The sequence below is a fragment of the Salarias fasciatus genome, chromosome 6 (genome assembly GCF_902148845.1).
Source record: "Salarias fasciatus chromosome 6, fSalaFa1.1, whole genome shotgun sequence".
Lineage (NCBI taxonomy): Eukaryota > Metazoa > Chordata > Actinopteri > Blenniiformes > Blenniidae > Salarias > Salarias fasciatus.
This window is the reverse complement of record NC_043750.1, coordinates 26,917,485-26,942,312: the sequence shown is the minus strand read 5'-3', so window position 1 is coordinate 26,942,312 and position 24,828 is coordinate 26,917,485. Positions and strand designations below refer to the sequence as shown.

General features: G+C 41.1%; 1 protein-coding gene across 2 annotated transcripts in view; it reads right to left on the bottom strand.

The window, feature by feature from the left end:
* The window catches only part of LOC115390253 (cytoplasmic phosphatidylinositol transfer protein 1-like), a 71,686-nt gene extending 53,003 nt beyond the window's left edge, over positions 1 to 18,683 (bottom strand). The window contains exon 1 of one of the 2 annotated variants that reach the window (XM_030094041.1): positions 18,361 to 18,683. In XM_030094041.1, the coding sequence (XP_029949901.1) occupies positions 18,361 to 18,408 (48 nt within the window). In that variant the 5' untranslated portion in view covers positions 18,409 to 18,683. The remainder of the gene's footprint in view (positions 1 to 18,360) is intronic. The other variant, XM_030094043.1, reaches the window with a different exon arrangement.
* Between the last annotated feature and the right edge of the window lie 6,145 nt (positions 18,684 to 24,828).

Genomic DNA, 24,828 nt, shown 5'->3' with positions numbered 1-24,828 from the left:
TCTCCATAGTCACTGCTACTGATGTTGTTCTCCTTGGTAGACTTCGAAATGTATGTTTTTGAATACTATCTAAGCATGTAAGTCAGTTCCTAATGTTTTATACTTCGCTTCAACATTAACTGCCCCACCAGGACACAAATAAAAAATGAACTGAACAAGTTCAAATCCCAGTTGGAAGGGCGTCTGCTGTACAAATGAAGCTAAAAAAAACTTTAAGTGCAAGTTGAAATGAGGCAGCTGAATACACTACCATCCTCATCATCATCAGTACCTGATTCTTAGTTTCTTTACACTGCTCAGAAAGTACTGCATGATTCCTTTGTAATGTGGAGCCTCGGTCATTACATGAGCTTGCTGAATAATAATTTGTGTATCATACTTTCACATTTTCTTCTGTTCCAACTTCCAGCTTAGACCATCTGGAAGACTTTTTCTTTTCTAATCCCCTCCAATCATTTTCCCCTCTTCTTTCGTTCCTCTACATGCCTTCACACTGAGCAGAGAACCCTCCCGGTGAAATAAAAAACAAACAAAGAGAGGGGAACTCGGCATACGGTTCAGCCCTCTGGATCAGTTCCCACTTCCCCGACCGGCTGCTTGCGTCATCTATCTGCAAACACGCCGCTGATTTGCTTTTCACACACGCCCATGACTTGAGTTCAATCCCTGAAACAGAGACAGTGGCTTCATAAATCATGAGAGCCACAAGGCTGACGCGAGTCCGTCCAACAGACTATTTATTGTAACCTCCGCGAACACAAAGAAAGAAATAAACATCATTATGTAATGGAGACCAGTAAAGCAGCGTTTTGTCGGCTGACATCCGCTTGAACTTAAGTTGAAAATGTATTATTGTTTGTAAGAGATAAAACAAACTGATCACTTCCAAATTCCCACAGCTTTGGTCATTAAGCTTTATTAGATGCGTCTGAAAACAAGCTTCACATCACTGACTTCACAGTTTCATTTAATCTGCTTCATTTCCTAATGTTTTTTTTTCTTTTTTCTTTTTTTTTTTTTTCAGGTTAACTGCATAATGTGCGAAAAACACTATCTGGTTAAGCGAAAGCGCATGGGCCACAGATGGAGAGCAGCCAGCGTCCCAGTAACAGCAGAATGAGTGAATGTTAAAGATCCTGTGCGGAGGCCTCTGGAGTGCAGCTTTCAGAAATATGCACCCCGGTCCAGTTTCACCTCCCACTGACGTCAAAGCCCTATTAAGGCCAAATCAGCCGAGCAGCAATGCTCCTCTTCCCCCTTTATTTCGAGGAAATCACTCAGCGTTTTTTTTTTTTTTTTTTTTTTCCAAAATATCTGCACTGCTGATTCTTGGCCAGTGTGTGTGTGAGTGTGTGGGTTTTGAAGTGTGTGTGTGTTAGGCTGTGTGTAGTTGTGTGTTCTGACATCAGAGGGGCTGCTGAGGGGAAGGAAGTTGGAAAAGGAAAATGTTTGGAGTGAGGCCGAAACAAGACAGAGCCGCAGTTTATTAATTACCCTGGAAAACATTCCTGCCTCAGAAAGGTCCAAGCTCGGCGCAGCACGCATTTATTACCATCTCATTTTTTTTTTTTTTTTTTTTTTCCCAACGCGGTTGAAGGTAAGATGCAAAACAGTGTGTTTACATGGATTCTTTCATCCTGGTTTTAAGTATCAACTTAACACGGGATCAGCTATCTGAGCGCAACACAGGTTTCTTTATATAACCGTGCCGATGTTAAATTAAATTCTATCTGACTGATAGATCAGATAGTCCTGGTTTTCATTAACGCTGAAGATAGTGATCGTATTGATCAGAATGCCATCTGGTTCAGTGAAGTATTGAAGTTTTAATAATAGATGGATTTATAGGCTGGAAAAATAAAGCTTATATATGGATACTGATCGGATCATAAACAGGATTACAACACTTCCTCTGATCCACAAGCAGCTTCGATCATATAAGGCCAATCTGATTGGATGGAAGTTTTTACATGACAGACTCATATTTTGTTCTTGAATTTCTTTTTTTTTTGTGTGTGTGTGTGTTTATAGTCGCCTTCATGATATTAAATATCAACTTGATGTTGCAGATTTCATCATCATTACCAGCATAGAGATAAGCCACAGAAAATAACAGCCACGTCCAAGTGGATACAAAACGCCTACAGCTGCAAAAGAGTGAAAAAAATAAGCAGTTTCTGTGGTTTGGACACGTCCCTCAGCTCGAGCCATGCCTGCACAGGTTAGTAGTAGCTGCCAGAAACGTGAACATGATGCAAGGATGCAACAGTAACTCAGCTTCTTCAACAACGTTCCACCTCACAGAATCAAGATATATTAAAACCAGATCAAGATCTGCAGAGTCAATCTTGAGAATGAGCCTTTTTTGGTAATTTTGTTTTTGGAGCAAAGACAGGCAAAATGTGTCTGTTCGTCGTAGTTCAGTCTCATCTGAGACGTGACGGTTATTTAGCCGGGGAAATTGTTTCTCCTCTCACATCTGTATATTTATAAGATAAGCTATTGATTCTTGTTTTATTTTACAATTTGAAAGATGGCCACACACACAGTGCAGAGGTCATGATAGTAGAATAAACTGTTGACTATAAGAGGATGCTTCTTCCCTCTGAGTACACTCGAAGATTTATACACAGTCTGTACACGTGTTTCTTCATGTAACGATGCGCAGTACACTTCCCATCAAACAACTTTCAGAAAAGGCTCGATATACACACCGGAACACGACTCAGAGCTCTCTTCGCTGCCTACACCTCCAGTGAATTCTGGGATTGTAACACAGGACTTCATAAAGGTTCGTCCTCTGGAGAGAAGGATGTGGGCTGGCTGTGAGTCACACACACACACACACACACACACACACACACACACACACACACAAAAAAAATACATCCAGATATAGAAGCCGAGAAAAGAAACATGTGGGACGGTGATCAGTAGTGAGTGAGCACCAAACAAACACTACACCATCAGGTCAGAATGCAACATGTACAAGAGTAAAACAAAATAAATATTTGACAGTGATCGATGGAAAGACGCTGCAGCCCGAGTTGCATGATAGTAACTTTTAGCTGCTATGTGTAAAAGTTTATATCCAAGATTTGCAGTCGGTTCAAGCATTATCGGCGAGTGTGTCTGAGCTAAATGTTCAAGAGCTCGCGATGCAACGCTTGTAAAAATGGAGTTTCCTCTATTCTAAAAGTTTTCCTTGTATTAGCAGCACTAATGAAACACGAGATGAAAAACAAGCACATGAAAAACAACCACAAACATAAAAGAAAATGTAAATAAATGCATACTAATAGTGCAGGATTTCTGGAATTTGTGCTTGGCTATGAGATAACTGGACTTTACTCAGAGCCAGAGCTGAGTAGTCTGCTTGTTAAGACCTCTTTAGGCCTATTTAAAAAGCTGGCACATCTGCCCCCTGTTTGCCTTTCCAGGGCTGTAAATCCTGGAAAGTAAAAGGAGGGCGAGCCATGATGGAAGAGAGAGCAGATAGTCTTTATGAGATGCACATTTAGCTTGTTTGCTCAGATGCCATCGAATGATCAGCGAAGGGACTTCAACATACAAATCAGCCGTCTCGAGTGTTTTTACTTCTTTCCACATGCTGGGACACTTAAGATGGCTGTAACGAGACATTACACTGTTGTTATGGAAACTTGAGGCACGATGAAACTGAAGCACACAGTGATCACCTTGAGGCTGTATGACGTGCTTTTTATATGTCAATCGTCCTAAATAGTTGATTATATTGGCTTTTTAATGTCTAAGTCTGCCCAAAATGCCACACGGATTGAGAGAGATGTGATATTCGTGAGCCAAAATCAATGTTTCGTGGTAAAAAGGTGATCTCAAATTCTGACAAAACGAGAGAAACGGTTAAACCCTCCGATCCAATTCTCATAGCCATAACTCATAGAAATTTATGACATATAGAAAAGTCAAAAACTATGAGCAAGCAGACAAATAGAGCATTGCACCCACATAATACCACAGTGGCTACCAGGACTGGATGAAAATACTAAAAAAAAGAAATTTTATTTCTTCAAAAATGTGGAGGTGGGGTCATTTGGGTTAAGTTATCTTCAGCCGCCAAGTGCAGTCTTTCCCACTGATTGTCCTGACCGAGTCAAGTGATTGTCGCATCACAAGAGGCTGTCCTGAAGCTCACACCCCTGAGGGCTTTTCTGCCCTTTCGGAAAACTGCGTGCTGTTAACAATCCGAGCACACACGCGACATTCAGCTGAGAAGGTTCACGGGTAAAGTGTCATCTTTTTCCAACAATGCAGAAAAATGGACTGTATGGACTAAGATTTAAAAAAAAACTCAGAATGAAAGCATTTAGTCAATATTTGTTCGTACAACTAAGAAGCGAGGGAGGCACTGAGCATGACATTTCAATCCACAAGAAGTAGCAGAATACCTATTTGTAGTATTTCTTATACACATTTTGCACATTCTCCATATGCATTCAGTATAAAACTGAGTTTCAATTGGCTACTTCAGCATGTGCGATTATCCGTCTCTGGCAGATAGTCGTCGTCCATATTCAGCCAGAATCACCTGAGTTGGATAAAGCAGCACAGAAGACGGATAGACGGTATAGAAAGTGAATCTCCTGTAATCTCAAGAGCAGATGCACAATTTGTACAGCAGCACCTTCTGTGACTGGATAAGCACATCTCTTTTCTTTTTTTTTTTGTTCCACTAAACATTATTCTCCAGCTCGCTTCCCTTTCTCCGCGCGCACGCGATCCTGCGCACACCGTCGCTCCAGTCAATACATCTTAGCTGGCGTTTTCGTTCTCTAATCCTTTAAATCACACTGCAAATCAGCTGCGCTCAGGGCTGACTCGGTGGAGGAGGACACTAAAACAGGTGGAAAATATACACACACACTCCACCCACACATGTGCAGCAGTCGGGGGGGGGGGTGTTGGCCGTAACTCTTCTTTTTCAAGAAGGAGGGCTGCGAACGGCGTTCATACCTGGCTTTAGTTTACAATCATGTGCGAAAATAATGATTCTGTCCTCTTTCACACATAAACACAATCTCTCGCTTCACCTCTGGAGGCAGACACTGACTGAGCATCCACTTTCACTCTTATGTCATTAAGATAAGGCCTGAAATTTATTTGCTTCATTCAGCGGGTGACGGTCTCGGTGTTCCCTCATCAGAATTCCTCCATGTGGACATGACAGGAGGAATATTGACCTCCCCTTCACAGGTTTGAGGAGCACAGCTTTCCCTTTTTTTTTTTTTTTCCCCTTGAGAACTCAATCTGCCGGCAAGTGAAGTAATCTGGCTCAGGTATTTCTGCAGGTATTTCTAAAAATGTTCCACAATGACTGGCAGGATTTTGCAGCAGGACGCACCGATGATGACGCATCACGTTAAATATCGAACCTGTCATCATAATCACTCCACTGACAAACCTAGCATTTGAAGTCCAGATGACAGGTCTTTACAGAGGTGGCATCAGTAAAACTGTGTATTGTTTGATCGCCAGTACAATAAAGCAACCACGCAGCCTCTTGGGTCAGAAAATGACGTCTAACCACAGGAATAAAAGGCCTTACACCAATGCCTTTAAAGATGTGTGCGATATCTTTGTTTCGACTTTAATACATGCGCTGCTCCTGCTGCTCGGAGGCTAATCACCACACAGCTGAAGGAAAGGACATCAAGGGATAAGATGAAAACAGAATTTTGCCTTTCTTCTGAATTTCTATTTCTGGAGGAAACACAAAGTACTCGCTTATGTGACCTTTATTGGATTCAGCTGGAGATGGCAGCAGTTATTCTGTTGGAAGATTATTCTGAAACTGTTATGTGAAGGCTGGGGATCCAATTCTGGATCAAAGCCGATATAGAAAAAGGGTGGACGGATAAGAATCTCTGCCTACAGTCCCAAAAATGGATTAATCACATAATGAATGCTTTCTTTTTTTTTTACTTTATTGGCTGTTGCAGTCTGCCTGCCTTTGAGTCAAATTAAAATTTACTTGCAGGAAAATACAGTATTCTGGTTTTTGAGGCTCAGATATTTAATAAAACTTTTACTCCAGCATCAAACAGCAGGTGAGCACATGTGAGATAACACAGACACTAGGGCTGTGAAAGCCACGCTGGCCTAAGCATTGAGATTTTTTTTTATATACCGTAAAAACAGATTTTGAAATGGTCCAGAACAAGCGAGAAGTTAATTTCATGCTGCACTGCAGCGGCGCCTTAATCCGACGCCAGCCATTAAAGTGGTGTCACAGAGTGACAGGTCATCTGCTCGAGCCATTTAAATGGCTGCTTTTAATCGCTGTAATTCTCCATTATGACAAGCTCTCAAATCCAAAGTCTTGTTAACCAGCGCTCTGAAGTACGATTACATTGGTGGTGCAGTTCTATGGTCCAGACCAAGGCAGGACAGGAAAAGAAATAGAAAGTTTGATGCAAGTTTATTTGGACTTCGATCACAGATACTAAACAAAAAAGGAGCCTCTTGAAGGGATTTTTACCTGCTAAGAATTCATCAGTCATCCATAAACTGTATAAAGTTGCAAAACAGCATCATTACTGACTTGTTTTCAAGAGGCTTGCTTTTCAAAGCAGATTTATTCTGCTTGCTCGGCACACAGCAAAAACGCAACAGACAGAAATTACACTTTCACAGGTGTCTGCACTACATAGCAGCAGCTGCAATACGGGCCGACACCTTCAGAGCATCAGTCAAGTGTTTTAACTTTCACGTTTTAGTGTCCACCTAAGATCTCCAAAACACATTGCAAAGTAGAGATCGCTGTAGAATCCCACGCCTGCAGGATGGGGAGAGTCCATCAACCGCCTCATTATTTGACAGTTATCCTGGGGATGGTCTTACACTGTAATCACTATAATCTGCTCAGCTATCTGGGTAATGGTAGGGATGGATATGGCGCGGGTTGCCATAGAAACGAAAGATGATCACGAAAAGCGTCAGCGCATGGCTATCTATAGAATTTCTAATTTTGTGTGAATTTGTGTACTTACAAAGATGCATATATTTGTCTTTATACACGTATATGTTTGTGCGAGCGTGTGGGCCGAGCTGGTAGTTCTTCCAAAGATGCACTGCACCTGTGTGTGGGCTGCAGGCGTCGCAGAACAGCATGATGACCAGCGTGCACGCAAGTGTATTCCTGCCCCAAGTGTAAAAGTATCCTCAGTAACTGCCAGCGGGAGAACAACCCCTCAAAACTTTCTGACAGCAAGTACAAAATAGGCACACTGACGAATGATTATCATTTCAGTGCAAATACATTTTTTTTTTTTTTTTTGTGCAGGACTTAAGCCTGAAATGGCAGCAACTAATTAAAAGAGCTTTGGCGAGAAACACACAAAGAACAGTGGATGCGCTAATGCTCATGAAATCCTTTAAGGCAGTTATAATTAGAGCGGCAACCCGGTAAAACCGTGGGAATGAGACTGTGGCACAACGCCGTCTTTCTGAAACCGAGTTAAGGAGCAGCTCAGAAACTACTGGCTGCATTAAGGCGCGGATGAATTTAAAGCACCTTCTCTATTTTTCATGCTCCGACTTTTCCTCCTCTCGATCTTTCCATTTTGCATGTATTTTACAGGATGAAAGCGTCTGCCGAAGCTCCTTTTACCGTCGGCATCTATCTACCCACATCCTGCCTCGGTGAATCTTTCACTCTCATATTTCTCCACTGGCAAGTCAAGAAGAAGAGCAGCAGGAAAAGAAAAAAAAAAAGGAGAAAGAGTTGCTGATTTTCTTTTGTCATTGCTCTGCCGTCTGCTGCACTCAAAGTCGATGCAGGGACGAGCGGCTACTGTACAAGCACAGGTTGTTAAAAGAACAGCAGCTCTGTGTCGGCGCGAACGACAGAGGACCACCGAGCAGCGTTGAATCAGCTCAAATAACAGCTCACACTCCAGAGCCTCGAGTCATAAAAGCTGCTCAGATATAAAGGTAAAGAGTTAACAGTGCAGCTGAAGTCCTAATCAGGGCAGAACACAAGAGGACGAGGCTGATAGCCGGCCACAGATAGTGTCGCCAAATAGGCACGGCCCACTTCTCACACTCCAGCGACGGCCTTATCAACTCAGCATTTACTGAAGTAATGAAGATATTACAAGACTTATGTGAATTATTTTTACACTCCACAAAACCCAATTCTGCAAAAAAAAAAGAAACACTTCAGGAGCAGCCATTAGTTTATTCACAGGCTGGAGGATTGTGTTTTATATTATCTCTTCTGCTGCACAGTGAGGACACTGCCTTTAAAGGAGAGAGTAGCGTTGTACTATTAGTCGTAAAGGTGGAGACAGCAAGTTCTGTGTTGTAAGTGTATTGCCAGGTCAGCAAGCTGAGCGAGGCTTTATGGCACCGTGTCAACACCGTTTAGCACAATGCGGCACGACAAACTAGCAGCAGCTACATTTAGAGAGAAAACAAACCAGCCTTGACGTTTATGTTTTTGACAATCGTCAAGAATCAGACTCTATTTTTATCTGCGTCTTTGTTTTAAGTCGTGTCGGGTTAAACTCTGAGAGCAAAGCAGTGTGTTTACCCTGTTAATCATTTCAGCCTCCCCACCCTCTGTTTTCAGGGGGAATCTGCTCAATAATTCATAAAACACAAAGGGATTGTGGAAATTTGGTTGTGGTGAGATGAATAATAGAGCGTGCGCCGGCTGGTTAGAGTCGTCACTGGGAATTGCAGAAGCTGCTGTGAAGAGCGGAGTGCCTCCGAAGTCCGTTTTGGGCAAAAGAAGTCCAACAGTTTAAGTACTATCGATCCATTCATTTTGCCTTTTAATATCACACTGAGAGCAACACGACCAGCGGCTCACTTCTCAGCACAACAGCATGCTGGGAGATATTTTGGATTGACTGTCAAACAAAAAAGCATTATAGAAAAGAACCTTAGGGCCAGGAAAATCATCAGGACTTTCCCACCATGAATCAACTTAATAATAAAGACATTGTCTGACTACAATAAATAAAAAAAGGGTGGTTTTTTTTTTCAGTTAGTTTGTAGAGAAATCAAATTTCTTTATCTTCTCTGCGGCATTGAAAAAACTAAAAGAAATAGAAAGGAATGAAAATGGTGCGATACAACTGCTTTTCTGTTTAAGATGTTTGCGTTATTTATACCGGCGTGTAAAACGTGCGCTCGTGGGCACCTCTCTGAGTAATATTAGCAATAATTACTGTGGAAAATTTAAGATCGCAATTGGAAAAAGAAAGGAAGATTTATGCAGAGTTGGCTACCAAATCACCAAGCAAATTGTAAAAAAAAATAAAGAAAACACTGAGGATTTTTTTTCAATAATTTCTTAAGAGTGGCAGATACACTGAAAGAGAACGCAATACGGCAACACATTAGTCTCAAAGCCACGTTGTCAGGATGAGTTTGGTAAAACTCATATGGGACCTTTCACTGTACAGTATTTTGCACCATTTCCCAGTATTTCGCACTAGAAGGTTAGAAGGTATCAATAAAGTTAGTTTTATGCTGAGTTTTCTTTATCTTTCTTTTTTTTTTTTTTTTTTTTTTTTTTTTTGCAAAAATATAGACGTGTGAGTATTTTACAGTCCAGCCGACTCAAGCTGAAACTGGGCTCCATGTGGCCTCTGAACTGAAATGTGTTTGACAGCCCTGGTATCCAGTTTCTACAGAGACACGCATTTCAGTTGTTATTTACTGAAGCTTAAGGTGAAGTTGTGTGTTTATTCAAGGACAGACCACAAGAAGCAGGACAGTAGCTTACTATACTGGAGATGTTTTAGCTTTGCCCTCCACAGCAGTCGTAGCATTTCACTGAGCACCCGCCTAGAGAACATGTCTGCCCCTAATTTAATTCAATATTGGTGCAAGTAAACAATGAAAACATAGAGGACACATAAAAGCTGCCATTATGCATAACTATGAAGATAAGAACTTTCTCCTCAGGGAAACTCTTGCAGCGAATAGTTACTAAAATTAGTGAGCATTCCGCATGAATGGATCCTTTGCCCCCTCATCCTTGCAGATTGTTGTTTAAACAAAAAGCGAAAAAAAAAATGTAAAATTAGTATTGTCCCACCAGTGAACTCCACTAATGCATGTTTTTCTTCCCCTAAGAAAACCTTGCTGCTAATAATCATTCACACAAGTCACTGCATGAAAAAATCATTCTATCTATCCAGACAAACCAGTTCATATAATTCCAGCCAGAGCCGCTCAAACAACATGTAAAATCTCCTCTGATTAACAGCAAATAATGTGAACCAGCTCCACTCGTCGGCACTCAGCCAAGTGCAAAAATGAAAAAAATGAATGTCTCCAATGTCAAGTGCAGTGAAAAGGCTGTGAGGTCTCCTCTCTAATAATCCCATTAAGCCATTGTCATGTTTCAGCCTTGAAATATTTTATACTTGTGCATATTTTGGCAACTTCATACAGAGAGCGATTAGATTGTACAGAAAACATAAAATACAACGTTTGCTAATTGCTTCTTTTTTGAGCCCTTCCTTGAAGGATCCTTGAGATACAGCTTGAGCACATTCAGTGAAGTTTTCTAAATTAAATACAACAAGAAAATTTGTTTTGGTGTGGAAGAAAACTGCTTTGTCTCTATTTCCAGTTACACTTTACAGATTTAGCAGACAGCTTCAGACTGTGGCTGCCCGCAAGAAAATGTCTCATCCCTTCAGAGATGTGTGACTGCAGCAAACAGATAGTGGGAGAAAATACCTTTCCCTAGTGACACAAGTTTGTTCCAGACCAAACCCTTGAGCAAAAAGGGGAGACTGTATCACAAACAACTGAAATTCACAGGAGTCAATGAGTTAGAACAGAGCAGATGGATGTCATCAAGCAACACCATTTTCATGCAACGTTGAAGTTTTTTTTTCAAAAGTGGTCTTTCAAAATGTTAGAAAACCATCAGACTTCCTGAGTTCATCTTCAATACTAGACGTAACCATCAGGCAAGAGATCACGGAAGAGCTTATAAAACGCCGACAATGGGCCGTGTGTGTCTGGGATGTGGGTTACCGTTAAATGATAAAAACATTTCTGCTCAGCCGACGCAGGAGGGACAAAGAGAATCTGTTCTGCAGGTAAGTGAAACAGGCTCTCTTCAAAGAGTGGCTGTCAGCGAGGCGTGACAATTTCATGTCGCTTTTTGTGTTATGAAACAGCCTTTCAGCCGACACAATACACATATGCAAGCGCACAAACACACACAGCCGCATACACACACAGTCATCTAGGAAATGAGAATAGTCCTCATCCGAGGATAATGGTCCATCACAACCCATGATGGTTTCCTCTAGAAGAGTAAATGGCCGTAAATAGGATGTTGATTGAATCATAGCATTGTCATGTATACCAGATGGCAAGAAGGCCTTGCACCTTACCATGAGACAAACAGTACGAAACAAGCCTTATTTCCTAAACAAACGCTGGAGTGGATAGGATGGGTCTCGCCGTCAGGAAGGGTGACAATATACTGGATTAATAGGCAAGAAAAGCAGTGCTTGTGTAAAAAAATTGGAACATTACAACAAGCTTCAGTTTTTGTGCTATGTTTAAACATGTGATAATGTATTTGCAATCTTAATATAACTCGAAAAAAAACACTCAGCAATGTGATTTTGATGTTTTCTTTCTCTTTTTGGATACAATTTTAACCTGAAGGCTGTGCTTTATTTTTCATTCTGCAGTTTGACCACACACGTCTGCAGTTCCCATCAGCAGCATTTGTTGACTTTGTTGTTTTCAGTCCTATTTCCCTGATTTTTGTGCTCATGTGCTTCAGATCTCTGGCCTATTGGCACCAAACATGATGCAACGCTGAAATAATGAATGAATACAATCTGCTGTAAACACAATCTCGTACATTCGGCCAAATGTGCAGAGAACAAATGCACAAAGCATAGAAATACCAATCACTGCAGTCAGTGTTTTGGGATATGTACTTTGAACATGGTAATTACTATACATTGTGCAGCCTTACCAAGGGGATGCTTCAAGATAGTAAAATCAAGACGGAAAATCTACACTGACAACACTTACATGACATAAGCTGTTTATGTCTCAGTTTACATTACTACTGCAATTATGAAGACTCTTTTTTCTTTATTAACCTTTCCAGAAGCAACAGATTAATTGAGAATGATGCTGTGATGTCTCCACTGACCAATCGCACATTTGTATTCACTGCTTTTCAGCGTTCTGGCCTGAAGACATAACTGCTTATTATTAAGAGGATTCTCTATCGAACCAACAGTGTCTGAGTTTTTTTTTTTTTTTTTTACTTGGAGAATGTACTGCGATCGTCACACTTTAAAAATACAGCTGCAATGTTTTCAGTCATGTGATACTTGAAATGGTTGAAGCTGTTGATGCCACGCTAGAGGGCTGCTAAGATGTTTTCTTTACAACATCAACACTTGAATGTACACACGACGTAATCCCTCACGAGAGAAAGCACAATACGACGCAGCAGTTCCAATCCTATTAGGCTACTACAATGCAACTATCAGGTATTGGCTGCGCTCCCCGGGGCCTTCAGTTTCCTGCTACCCACTTTTACAATATCAGACATCCGCATGCAGGTATTCAGCTCTACGCTACACGGTGTGAGTACTAATGTTCCAATCTAATCTTTTTTTTGGGCGAGTGTGAGACAAGCCGTATTATATGGTATTCAGTTCCCCGAATGAATTCTGGCACGACTGACACTTGCAGAGACGTTAATGCTTTGAAAAACGCTGGCGTTAGCCAGTAGCCCAGGTGTCCTTCCAGCTATCCATCCGGCTATTCATTCGAGTAGCCAGGCCCACATCCTCCCATTTATGCAGTCATCCTTCCACAAATCAACCTGTCCATTCACTCAGAATGTCAATAGCAGCAAAACAAGCAGCTTCCCTTTGTAAAAGTCAATGAAGGATCTCCAAGGTGATTAAATTTACCAATGCTAACTGTTTAACCTCCATTTGAAAACTGGAAGCAAAGGGATTATCTTCATTAGGCACTTAAACATGTTATGCTAAATTTAAACAGTGGGTTAAAAAAAAAAAGTCTACACCTGGTACATTTCTGTACACATGGCAGTGTCTAACTAGAATATTTGCCATCAGAGTCTGATTATCCGGGCAGATTACACGACTTCACAATCAGATGGTGTCATAATCTTTCAAGTAACGCCACCAAACAACTATTTATCCAAACAGTATGGCGATACAGATACCACATCAAACAGAGAGAAAACACATGATTATCCAGCGAATCCTGCTGTGAATAGATATCTATTCCACTATTCTTCGCCGACCGTCACGACAGAATGGTGGGAACAAGAAGAGTCCGTCCTTGGATAAATGCTTAGTTTTATTTTCTCTTGTGTAAACCTCATTCAGCTGATATGGTCTGGGCCATACATCATAGCAAAATACTAAGATCTGATACAATAGTTGCTATGGATATTTTGCATTTTTCAAGTAAAAAGAAATGCTTTATTGATAGTTCAAATGATGTTGGTATTTTGTGTGTGTGTGTGTGTGTGTGTGTGTGAGTGTGTGTGCTAAATGGTCACACAAAGACAATAAGGTGTAAGAGAGAGCTCCTACAGCAGGAAAAAAGAATAATGTTTGACAAGCGGAGGAGAACAGGAGCACAACACATCTATCCATGTGTCCTCCTGTGATACATCACCTCTTGATCCTTTGCAGGAAAAAAAAAGAAAAAGAATTGGTGCAGCGGCTGACGAATAGCTTGTTGTAGGAGAGAGCAGACTTATCCCCACAGCATTCAAAGAGAAAAGGATCATTTCTCAGCTAAGTGGTCTCAGCTAACTGGTCAATGCAATGTTCCAGTTTTATGAAATTACATTCAAACCAATGGTTGAAGACAGACACTGTGCTCTGAATAAAATGAGGCAAAAACTCATCAATCTTGAAAAAAAATGAAAGTTAATGTGAAAATGTTGGCTAAGATAACTTCCACAACCAGCTCACTTAGACCTTTTTTCATTTTTGAAGACAAAACTGTTTTCAAATTGTCATAATACTTATACAACAGTTTTGATATACTGTATCTAAATTTAAATTATGTCCTAAAATTTGATATTGACACAAGACAGCAACAGATAAAAACAATGTGAAAACTGATGAGAAGATGTCTGGCGTTTTTAGGCGATGGGCACGATCTACCACTTACGCTGCGCAAATAATGGATCCTTTATTAGTGCATTTATTGGCCGATTGGCCAAATCATCCAAAAGCGCTTTACAGAGGAACTGATTTCACCCATCTGACGATGACGAGGTTGAAGACATTACATTTCCATGCTTGTATTCTCTGAAACATTTGGATTTGTCTATATTTGTGCTTTATTGTGCAATAATGTCACAGGTCTGTGACCCCCTCTAGCTTCTCCCTGAACTAAACTCAATTTGACACAGCTGGCTTAAGTCCGACAGACATATTTTTATGCATTTTTTTTTTTTTAAGCATACTTTTTTTCACCACTTCCCAAGATAATTCACATGTTTATTATGTGCAGCTGGCGGTTCATAAAAGTGCATGTTTTGCTGTTAGTTCATGATTTGTGGTTAAACTTTATCAAGAGGAAAAATATGTTTATTTCATATCATATATCATCCTTTTGAGAAAAAACTATTGAGATATGAATTTTGGGCCACATCGCCCAGCCCGTGTAGCTTATTTCTTTCACTCAGTGCAAAAACTTGGTTACAACAATAATAATAGTAATATGTGAGTTCTTTTCAAACGCAACATAAACCCCATGTTTGTCCTGTTTGTAAAACTTAAAACAGACGTGACGCACTTGTCAGGAACCCTTTAAGTAGGCGCCTCAGTTGGCTGTTTCATGATTTCATTGACCAAAAAACAAGCTCCTGTACATCTTTTGCTTCCACAATAAAAATCTAAGCTGAAAATGAGTCATTATTGACCAGTTAAGTTTTATTCAGGTTTAACCACAGGATGAAATAAATTAAAAGTGGACAAACAGAAGCAGTGCATCTAGCTTACTCTCAAACGAGCAGGAGAGGCAAGAAATCTTTAAGAGGAAAGAGAACTGAGGCTCAGAGAACAGCTCTTAAATGATTTCTTCAGCATGCATGTGTTTGTTAAACTTGTATAAACACGGTGCGGATGGCCGGTCCAAACATCTGCAGTAGTAGGGCTGTCGTGACGCAACGCAGTCAAGCGGCAGACAGTAATCTCTTCCCAGAGACAATACACGGAGAGAGACGTGACCTTGCATGTCCCCACAAATCCAAATCTGACTGCACACTCACACACACTGTACTAGTGTATGACCCTGGGGAGTGTCAACAGGAAAAAAAAAAAACTCCCAGAACTTCCCATCTGACCTCCTACTTCTCTCTCGTCTCTTTCCGCCCACTCTGCCATCCTCTTCCTCCTACTTTTTTCACGGAGCAGCCAGCAGAAAGTACTTTTGTCTTCAAGCGTCATATGCCTTCACTCCTAACTTCCTACTTTCATTCCTTCAGTTCCTCCTCCCGCTCTCCGCGGACGGGCAGGAAACTCTGACGCCACTTTAAGGATAAGAGAGATGACAGCTCAATGTGTGCAGCCATGATAAGAGCAAACAAAAGCCGCCACCATCTTCTCTGTGTTCGCCTGACCTTTAAGGAAGTTTCTCGAAAAGTTAGGACAGTCAAACAATAGCGCCCTGCTTCCGGGGATTCATCCGAACAGGACTTTAACGTTGGCTGAGGATCATCCGAGAAGTAACTGAGGAGCTTTCCATGTTATCTCATGACAAAGATTTTGTGTCTCCTTCAATTCATCCATATTCTACACTTCTACATAATGTGAATTCATTATATTTCTCATTACACAGTGTTTCTTAAGGGATGTAGAAGACTTTTAGGATCAGAAATCTGACTGTCTTCATCTGCTACTTCCTTAATTTACAAAACAAGACTATTCATTAGTTATAACATCCACAGCATGCCCTTCTCTGTCTCCGACTGTCACACTGGAGTTTTGACTGTTGAAACTACGCTGCCATGTCAGCCTCACTCTAATCTGGATGTCCCTCTCTGCAACACATTATCTCTCGCAGCTCTTCGAGGGCTGACAGACGTCACGTCAGGTTGTGAGGAGGCTGTTGTAAGGTCGTGACCTGGTCGTCACCCCCGCCACTCAGAACCTTCACCTCAGAAAACATGGGATGGCCTTTGGCTGGTCGCTCCCACACAGATCTACTGCTGTGGTAGTTCAGCCTCTGGAGTTTTTATTGTTCTTATTGTATTTTTTCTTGCCCTTTATTTATATGTACAGCACTTTGGTTCAGCTGGAGTTGTTTTTAAAATATTTTTAAAAGATTTTTAGTTCACGCGCTTCTCAATTTAAGTTCGGACTGCACTATAAAGCAAGCGTTTTCTCTACGGCAATCTTCAGCAACACACTGGACTCAACACTGGATGCTGATGAGTGAAGTCATAATGTTAGAGTCTATCATTTTGGACGGAATGCATTAGAAGCCTTCTGCCGAAAAATGACTGGCCTAACAGACTGGAAGTAATATAAAATCTATTAAACTCCATATCCAAACACTGCTGGTGTAAAAATATCTTCAGCAATAGTATATACCTAAACTCAGAGTTTATTCCTGGTAAAATGTAGCCAATGTATCTTCATTTACTCTTGTGGAAGCATTACAGTTTTATTCAAGCTTTAATCACAGATGACGTTGTTAATTACACTACATGTCTTTCTCGTAACAACCATGAGTTCACGGACATGACAGGTAAGCTTCACGGGGTTTCCAGTGTCAGCACAGTGAAAGCTGAGGGTGATTTACTGAATGGACAATGCAGAAATGAATAAGAACACACCTGCATTGTTGCATTTAAACACATAAACACACACACAGTGAACAGAGGCATCCAAGAACACATTCCTCCTGTAACGCCCATGCATTAGCAGACGACATTTTACATTTCCTTTTGACCACAGGTTTCTACATCATGAGTCACCAGCGTGACACCTTATTGCGTGCTTATGCTGAGAAAATAGGTGTAACCATGGGGAGCAGAAAAAAGAAAGTTATCATTCTGGATAAATGTAAAGCCATCTTGCATAGAAGGGATGCATCTCATTCCACTCTACTGAGAATCCTTTTACTCAATCATTTTCCTCAGTTGCCTTTTAAAAGCCGGCAGGAAAAAAAAGGCATTAACTGGATTCACTCTTCTGTAGGGTGGAGAAACCAATCATCACACCACTGTAAGTGCCAGAGTGGGTAAGGAAAAAATGACTTCATGGGTTTCCTGTAAAATATCTGAGGGTTTTTCTGCCTCTATTTCTTGTATTCTTCCCTAAAAATAACTATGCGGAGTGATTATTTTTAGGTTCTGTAGAATCAACTATTTCTGTGACAGATTTTCCAGAGTAGAACAAATTTCATCTGGGCTTTAATCTCAAGATCTGATGAAAGATGTGAGTGGAGACGGCGCTGCAGCAGGATCATTATTCCACCTGACTACCACCCCCTGGCCTCCAGAAAACCCACAACTACACCCACGCGTCACGGCAACAAAAGGAGATGGAGATGGATAAGAAAAGCAATGTCCTGGGTGTCAATTGGAAAAGGTGCTGGAGTGCAGAGCGGCCTGCATGCTATGACAAGACAGCAGTCATCTTCACCTTCTAATTTTAGCCTGGTGTTGTGAGAGCAGACAAGCTGCATTTAGACAATGGACCATTCTTTGTGATTTCAAACAGGACAAGTATCATTAACAGCATGGAAAAGTGGCTGTGTGTGTGTGTGTATAACCTCTGTTCTGCATTGCATTAGTGTCATCATGTGAGAGAAGCAGGGTGTGAGTGCATGTGCCTGACAGAGGAGCAGTCTCATAGTTGGTCCTGCTGTACTGCTCCGATAAATATGATCTCATTTTACATGATTCTACTACCAAGTGGTCAGACAGACCAGCACATCTAATAGTTTATTTTTACATCAAAGTGTGTACAGATTGATTTGTACTTTATATTATTCTAAAATGGACAACGTTAGATACAGAAGACAAGTCAAGACAACAAAAAAAGTGGAGGCTGCTTTGTTTAAGCTTAGAAAACACAGCTTGGAGAGGAGATGAGTTCTGAATGAAGTGCTTCAAGTTCATCTGAACGCATATGCCACAGTCGCTGTAACCTCCTACCACATGTCTGGAAACAGCAAAGCCCCCTCAGCGCTCGCAGCCAAGGTCGTCCGAGCAGAGCCGAAAGCTCAAGGCGCGATCACCAAAACCAGACAAAGGGAGAAGATTGTGAGAGGAGGGGAAACGAGAACAAAAACAAGAAGACAACTTACCTCCTCCACTGTGAGGGGCATGCATATCCTGTACTCCTTCAGCAACATCTTCCCCCTGTGCGCGTCTCCCGTGCCGTGGACTCAACAATGTGTCAAAAGCTTCCCTCCGCCGCGCCACGGGATGTGTGTGTAATGTCTGCAGACGTGTCAGCGCATCGGAGAGGAGGCTCCGTCCCGCTCACTAAACCCGATCCAGGTTCCAACTCAGTTCTGGCATCGGATCCCGCCGGGACTCTCTCTTTCTCCCCGTCTTTCTATGTGTGTGTGTGTGTGTGTGAGAGAGAGAGAGAGACTCTGTCCGGCCAGTTGAGGATGTGAGAGCAGAAATGAGCTGGGTCGGTTCTGGGCTGTCCCCTCCTATCGCTCCACGAGTCAAGTCAGGGAAGCGCAGGACGCACCGGGGGCGGAAGCTCCGACCGGCCGACACTTTCACAGTAAAGGGGGAAGCGAGAGGAGATCTTTCAAGAAGATATTTTTTTCTTTTGTTTTTTGCTTGAATAAAAAGACAGCTGACTGAAATTCATCTGGTTCCTAACGTGTGATTGGATGAACCTCCACCCCTCCTTCAGAACAGGGACCACTTTTCACCCCTCATCTCTCAAACCAAATATGAGGGCTGGTAAGTGTTTAAAAGAGATGAAAAAATGCATTGAAATAAAAAATAGAGCCTGCGCTTGTGCAAATATCTGGCTAGTTTTCGGATTTCTTCCAAGAAATGAATGGGAAAATCCTGAGAAAAGGCTTTCCCCTGCCCCCCCCCCCCCCCCCCCCCCCCCCCCCTTCAGAAAGCAGAATAAAGTCACAAACCAGTTTGCGAACTTGTGAAGAACAAATACATACACACCACACACACACACACACACACACACACACACACACACACACACACACACACTCAACGGCAGCCTGACAGCTGTCAATCTCAGAGCGTCCACTGTCCATGGTGCTGAAAACTCAGATTAAAAAGTCACGGGCTAAATCTGTAAAATCTTTGATACAGCTTAAATATAAAATGAACACAGCTGGTCTAAAATTACACAATCTATTCAGATAGATATAGACATAGCTATCTTTATCTTTTGGAATTCACTTATATTAGAAAAAAATAGACTCAGCGGTCTCTTATAGTTGAGAGCAACAAGGCACATTCAAACAGGCAGGTGTTTAAGACCACAGCATTCTGATAAAGATAATATGTTTGAAGGTTTCACTGACTCACCAATGGCTCCAGTGTTAGGTTTTGGGTAGGACCGCTAACGGCTAGCATAGTGTGTAGCATACTGTTTAACTTCCCTCCAAAGAGTTCAGATCAAGTGCAAAAGAAAAAACTCGTTAATGCCGCACAGCCAATCAGTGCTGGATTACAGCTCTGATGCATTCATGGACAGTCATAATGTAAGAACTGGCAAATTGGAGCCTACAATCATATGCCATACCTTTTCACACACACTGCACATTTTATTATAATAATTTATTTCCAAGTAAATGTGAACACATCACATGAAACGGGGCCCTATGACCTTGTGGGCCCTGGGGAGACCGCCCCCTTGCCCCCACTCTGGCTCCGCTACAGTCAACTACAGTTTAGAATTGAACCCAAAGTGCAACAACAGCTGTTGTACTATATATACAAGGCTTACCAAATCACTGTCATTACAATAGTATGAAAAGAAAAAAGTAGGAGGTTTGGCATTCAGCCAAGGAGTTCTACTTTGTGCCAGAGGTCTGATTGTCTGAGATTATTATTAACAGATTTTTTTCTGACTTGTCCAAGAATTACCATGCCCTCAACCATGGATGGATAGATGAAGTGTTTATTTATTAGTTTAACATTTAACTATTTCAATTATTAATCAGGACACTGGCTGCATGGGGCCTTTCAAGATTCAGAGGTAAAATTGCAGATTCATAAAAATAAGTAACATAAATTGCTACCATTTCTAAAGGGCTTTGTAATTGTTTGTTTGTTTGTTTGCTTGCTTGCTTGCTTGCTTGCTTGTATATTCAGCAAGTATTTTACCTCAAAGTTATGGTAAATTTTGTGTACCACAAAAATACAGAGTACAAAGGCAATGACTCGATGAAATTCAAAAGTGAATTGATTTTTGGTTTTTTCACATAAATCAACATTTTTGAGGTGTTTTAAATGAACCAAATGCCAAGTAACGAACTCTGTGTATCTTATTGTTCTGTTGATAAATGGCTCGTGGAGGACTTTATTTTGAAGGGTCGTCCAGCGGCTGCGCTCCTGCTTTGTGCTGGCACGCTGCACGTGTTTCTGTTCAGGATAGCACTACGAGCAAACAGTCTAATTCACTGATAAAAGTGATCGTGCCACTTCGGAGGCTTGTCGTTAACACACCGAAAACAGACTTTAAGGTTCTATTTGAAGTTGCAGTGGAAATACGAGCTTCCAAAGCGGAAGAGGAGGAGGGGACGGCTGCGCGCCTCTGCTTCCTCTACTTGTAAAAAAAAACCGCTTATAGAGGAATCGGAAAATATCTAAAAGCAGACCCGACCCTCTTTTGGCTTCCTGCCTGCACCTGGCCGAGCTGAAATGCGAGGTGGCCGCGGCACAGGAAACATCAGCCCACCGCTGCAGACGCTGCTTGTGTCTTTCTCACAGTTGCACGTGGGAAATGTCTCTGCTTTCAGGCATTGATCACATGTGGGCCGTTCAGTTCAGATCGGGACAAACCATACACTTCAGCTTTACATTTCCCCTCTGCATTTCGCAGAAATTTGGAAATAATTGTTGTGCAATATGTGTTGTTAGAGGCATATAAATATTACTTTCAAAATCGAAAGCCTCTTTGTCAACAAATGTCATTTATTGACTTTGGATCTAGAATTCAACCAGAATGGTTTACTTATTGTGAACCAAATGTGCTGTTCAGTTGTGAGTTCATCCACCCATCTTTTATGCAGCTTCAGATCTGCTGGAACTATTGTATAGGTGGGGGCATGATACACCCTAGGCAGGTCACCAGTTCATCACAGGGCAGACACACACATAGACAGCTACACACACTCTACAAGCAATTTAGTGTCACCAATTACCTTCACATGCAAGAAATGTCCAGCCAGTATTTGAATCCTCGATCATCTCAGTGTGAGGTGAGATTGCTAACTGCTCCACCACCTTATTCTAATAAATTTAGTTTATTTATTTACAGCTATGCTTTGATTAAATGTAGATTTAGATCTTTGGATGTATTCATTTGTTGTGTTTTGTGTATTCTGCTGTTAAACAATGGCCTAAGTGTTGTTATGCTCCATTTATGAAGTATGCATAACATTCAGGCCTCAAACTAATATAAATTTTAAGCTGAAAGCTTCCAGAATATGCTTCAATATACATATATGAGTTCACGCTTAACCTGCCTGCTCACAAGTACCACTTTTTTTTTTTTGACATAGAGCTGAGTTATTTTTCTCGGTCCTGTTCCAATATAGTATCTGCAGTGCCTTGCAGACATGAGAACTCTCAGACTTTGATTAGGAGTGAGCACGATGGGCAGGATTAAAAAATAAGAGACGAGAGGGAAAGCTAAGCTTGAGCAGTTTAGGTGAAGCAGAAGAGACGAGGCTGAGATGATTTGGATGTGTGCTGAGGAGAGATAATGGATATATTGAACACAGGTTGTTGTAGATAAAGTTGCAAGTCAGGGAAAGAGGAATTCGTCAGACGTGGTCAAGATGTAGTGAAGGGGAACACAGAGATGTTTGGTGTAACAGTAGAGGAGCCACAGGAAAGGATGATATGAGGGCAGGCACTGCAGCAATATGCTGAAGGCAGCAAGCGAAAGAAGAAGAAAAACCAAACGGAGGCTTCGGTGGATTCTTCTGTCACTTGTGGAAGATGTCTTTTATTGAAATATGTTTACATTCAGACCTTTAGCTCAAAAATTAGAGCAGACAAAGAAGAACATTCATTATAAAGAATTCTAATTTCCCACAACTGGAGGATGTGCTATATTTTCTTGTTGCTTGGCTTTTGAGTGACAACAACAAAAGATCTGCCCTTTGTAATCTAATCAGTCAAAATGACAGACAAGCCTCCACATTTTCTGCCATCATCACTAAAGGTTTTTTATTTGGTTAGCATAATATCGGCCCCCAGTAAACAAAATATTACACTGTTCATGCTATTGTTTCAGTGTATCAAAAACTGCCACCTCAAAAGATATAGATGTACAGCATCTTGGACGACAGGGTTCCCGTTAATAAAATTAGACACACATTGTCACTATAATGTCTATTTCTCTCAACAAAATAGAGACAACAACCAATGCGTAAACACATTAATAAAAAGTCACTTTTAATTAAAGTAAGAGTTTTACTGCTGTCTACCTACATGCTACTGATATAGTGACGCTGGCTCAGCAAAATGTATGTCCATATTTATTCACTGAAAATGCTGACAAACAAAATCATGCTTAAGTCAGCAAAACATTTTCTTCACGAAATATTTTAATGCCAAGATGGCACACCCTCTAACCATCAATTGTATTCAAACCGCTCTATAAATATAAAGTGATGCTTGAATCTGTTTTCGAAAGAACGCCATGGGAACTAAGGACACAACAATTTATGCAAAGAAATGGTCAATAAGTACGTACACTGACTACACAGTATCATTGCGATTCCTGGTCTAGCGTCATAGTGAGAAGGCTCGGCCTTTTCTGTTTGGAGTTTGCATGTTTTCTCTGGTAACTGTATTTGAATATTACTTGCGCATACGTAGGTGTGCAAGCCTTCGGTTGGAATCAGCTCCAGCACCATGCAACCCTGAAATGGATAAAACTGAATAAAAGATCAGTTTGAACTTGATTGTAAAAATCCAAACCATATTTAGTGGACAAAGCAAATTCCAAGGTTGAGGTTAAACTAAACTGAAATAACATGGTTTCATGCACCATCTTCCCATCACATAAGCTTCTTAACTGTAGTGACCATCAAATAGAAGTAACACTGACCGAAAACAGTTCAGAGTAGATAGGACATGTTACAATCTTTGTGTAGTATGTATGTATGTCCACATCAGTACATTATTTTCCTTCAGTGATTGAATGAGTCAGATTTTCCTTTTATGTCCGTCCAGCCATGCATCTTTTGATCCAACTTAAGCTGAAACACCAGGAGACGGTCACACACTCATACACCAAAGGGCAATTCACTCATTGATAACAAACATGTCTTTAGGCTGTAAGAGGAAACAAGAGTACCTGGAAAAAACTTACTCATGCTCAGGGAGAACATGCAAGCTTCACACAGAAAGATCCAAAAGCCCGAATTCAAACCACAGATATTTCTCACCCGAATTTATATCACACCACAGAAATAAGTTAAATACTCTTAAATAGTACCAATACTGATAGAATCACTTTTTCCTTTGACTTTGTTCATATGTAAATGAAACCGAAGAACAGGATTTTTATTTTGCAGTTTGCATTAAACACATTACTGCTTTTGACTCCAGGGTGATGCGCCACAGAGTATATTGATCTGCGACGGGTCAGTGGAAAATGTGTATTTTGCCAAACGATTCTGAATTGATGCAAAAAACAAGCTTCAAAGAGCTTTGACAGAAGCTAAAGAGCTGTGCAGTCTTGTGACACCTCAAGACAAAGACATCCGTACACATCAAGGAACTTAAAAAAACTCCACGGAAAATAGATTAATCATGCTGTTCTCAAGATGCCTTGAGACATTATGATAAAACAACGACGGCAGTAGATATCCACACAGATGCTCTACGTTGACTTCATGATGTGTTGTCACACAAAACTTTCATTCATATGTATCTCATGCATAATTTAAATATTCTTTTTTTTTCTTTTACTACCAGGCCTGTGTTTTATCTCTGACGGTCTGTGTTTGTCTTACACCCAGAACCCCTGAGGGTGAAGGGCCATGAGGCAGTTACAGGCTCTCATGTGAGCGATATGCCATGATTTAACAATGACCTGACAATTTCAGTAAGGTCTGCCTTGATTGGAAAGGAGATTAAAGCTGGATGTTATCTGGAAGGCAGCATTGCGTTAATAATACTAAACAAATCTGTAAGCTCTGAAACAGCCAAATAAGCCCACCTCTGCCCTAGTTTTGAATAGAGGGTGCATGCTTGAGTTGTAAAAGATTGAGGAGTGAAGGAGACACATTCAGTTACTGTGTTGTATTTGTGTGAAAAGTGGCCAGTTTATGTCATTTTGCCTTAAAAAAAACAAACCAAGCCCTAATCAGAATAACAGGTCAGACAGGATTTGGCACTGGCCATGCTTCAATGCCTTCAGAATTTTGAATCATTTTGTTAAGGACAGAACACTGTAGTTCAGTTGCTCCTGATGGGTATGGAATCTAAAATGTATGTTGAAAGCACTGAGATTATTTTTATGTCTGCACAATCCGAGTTCTTGTTCCACATCTCGTCTTCCTCCCAGCGGATTCGAGTCATGTTCAGTTTAT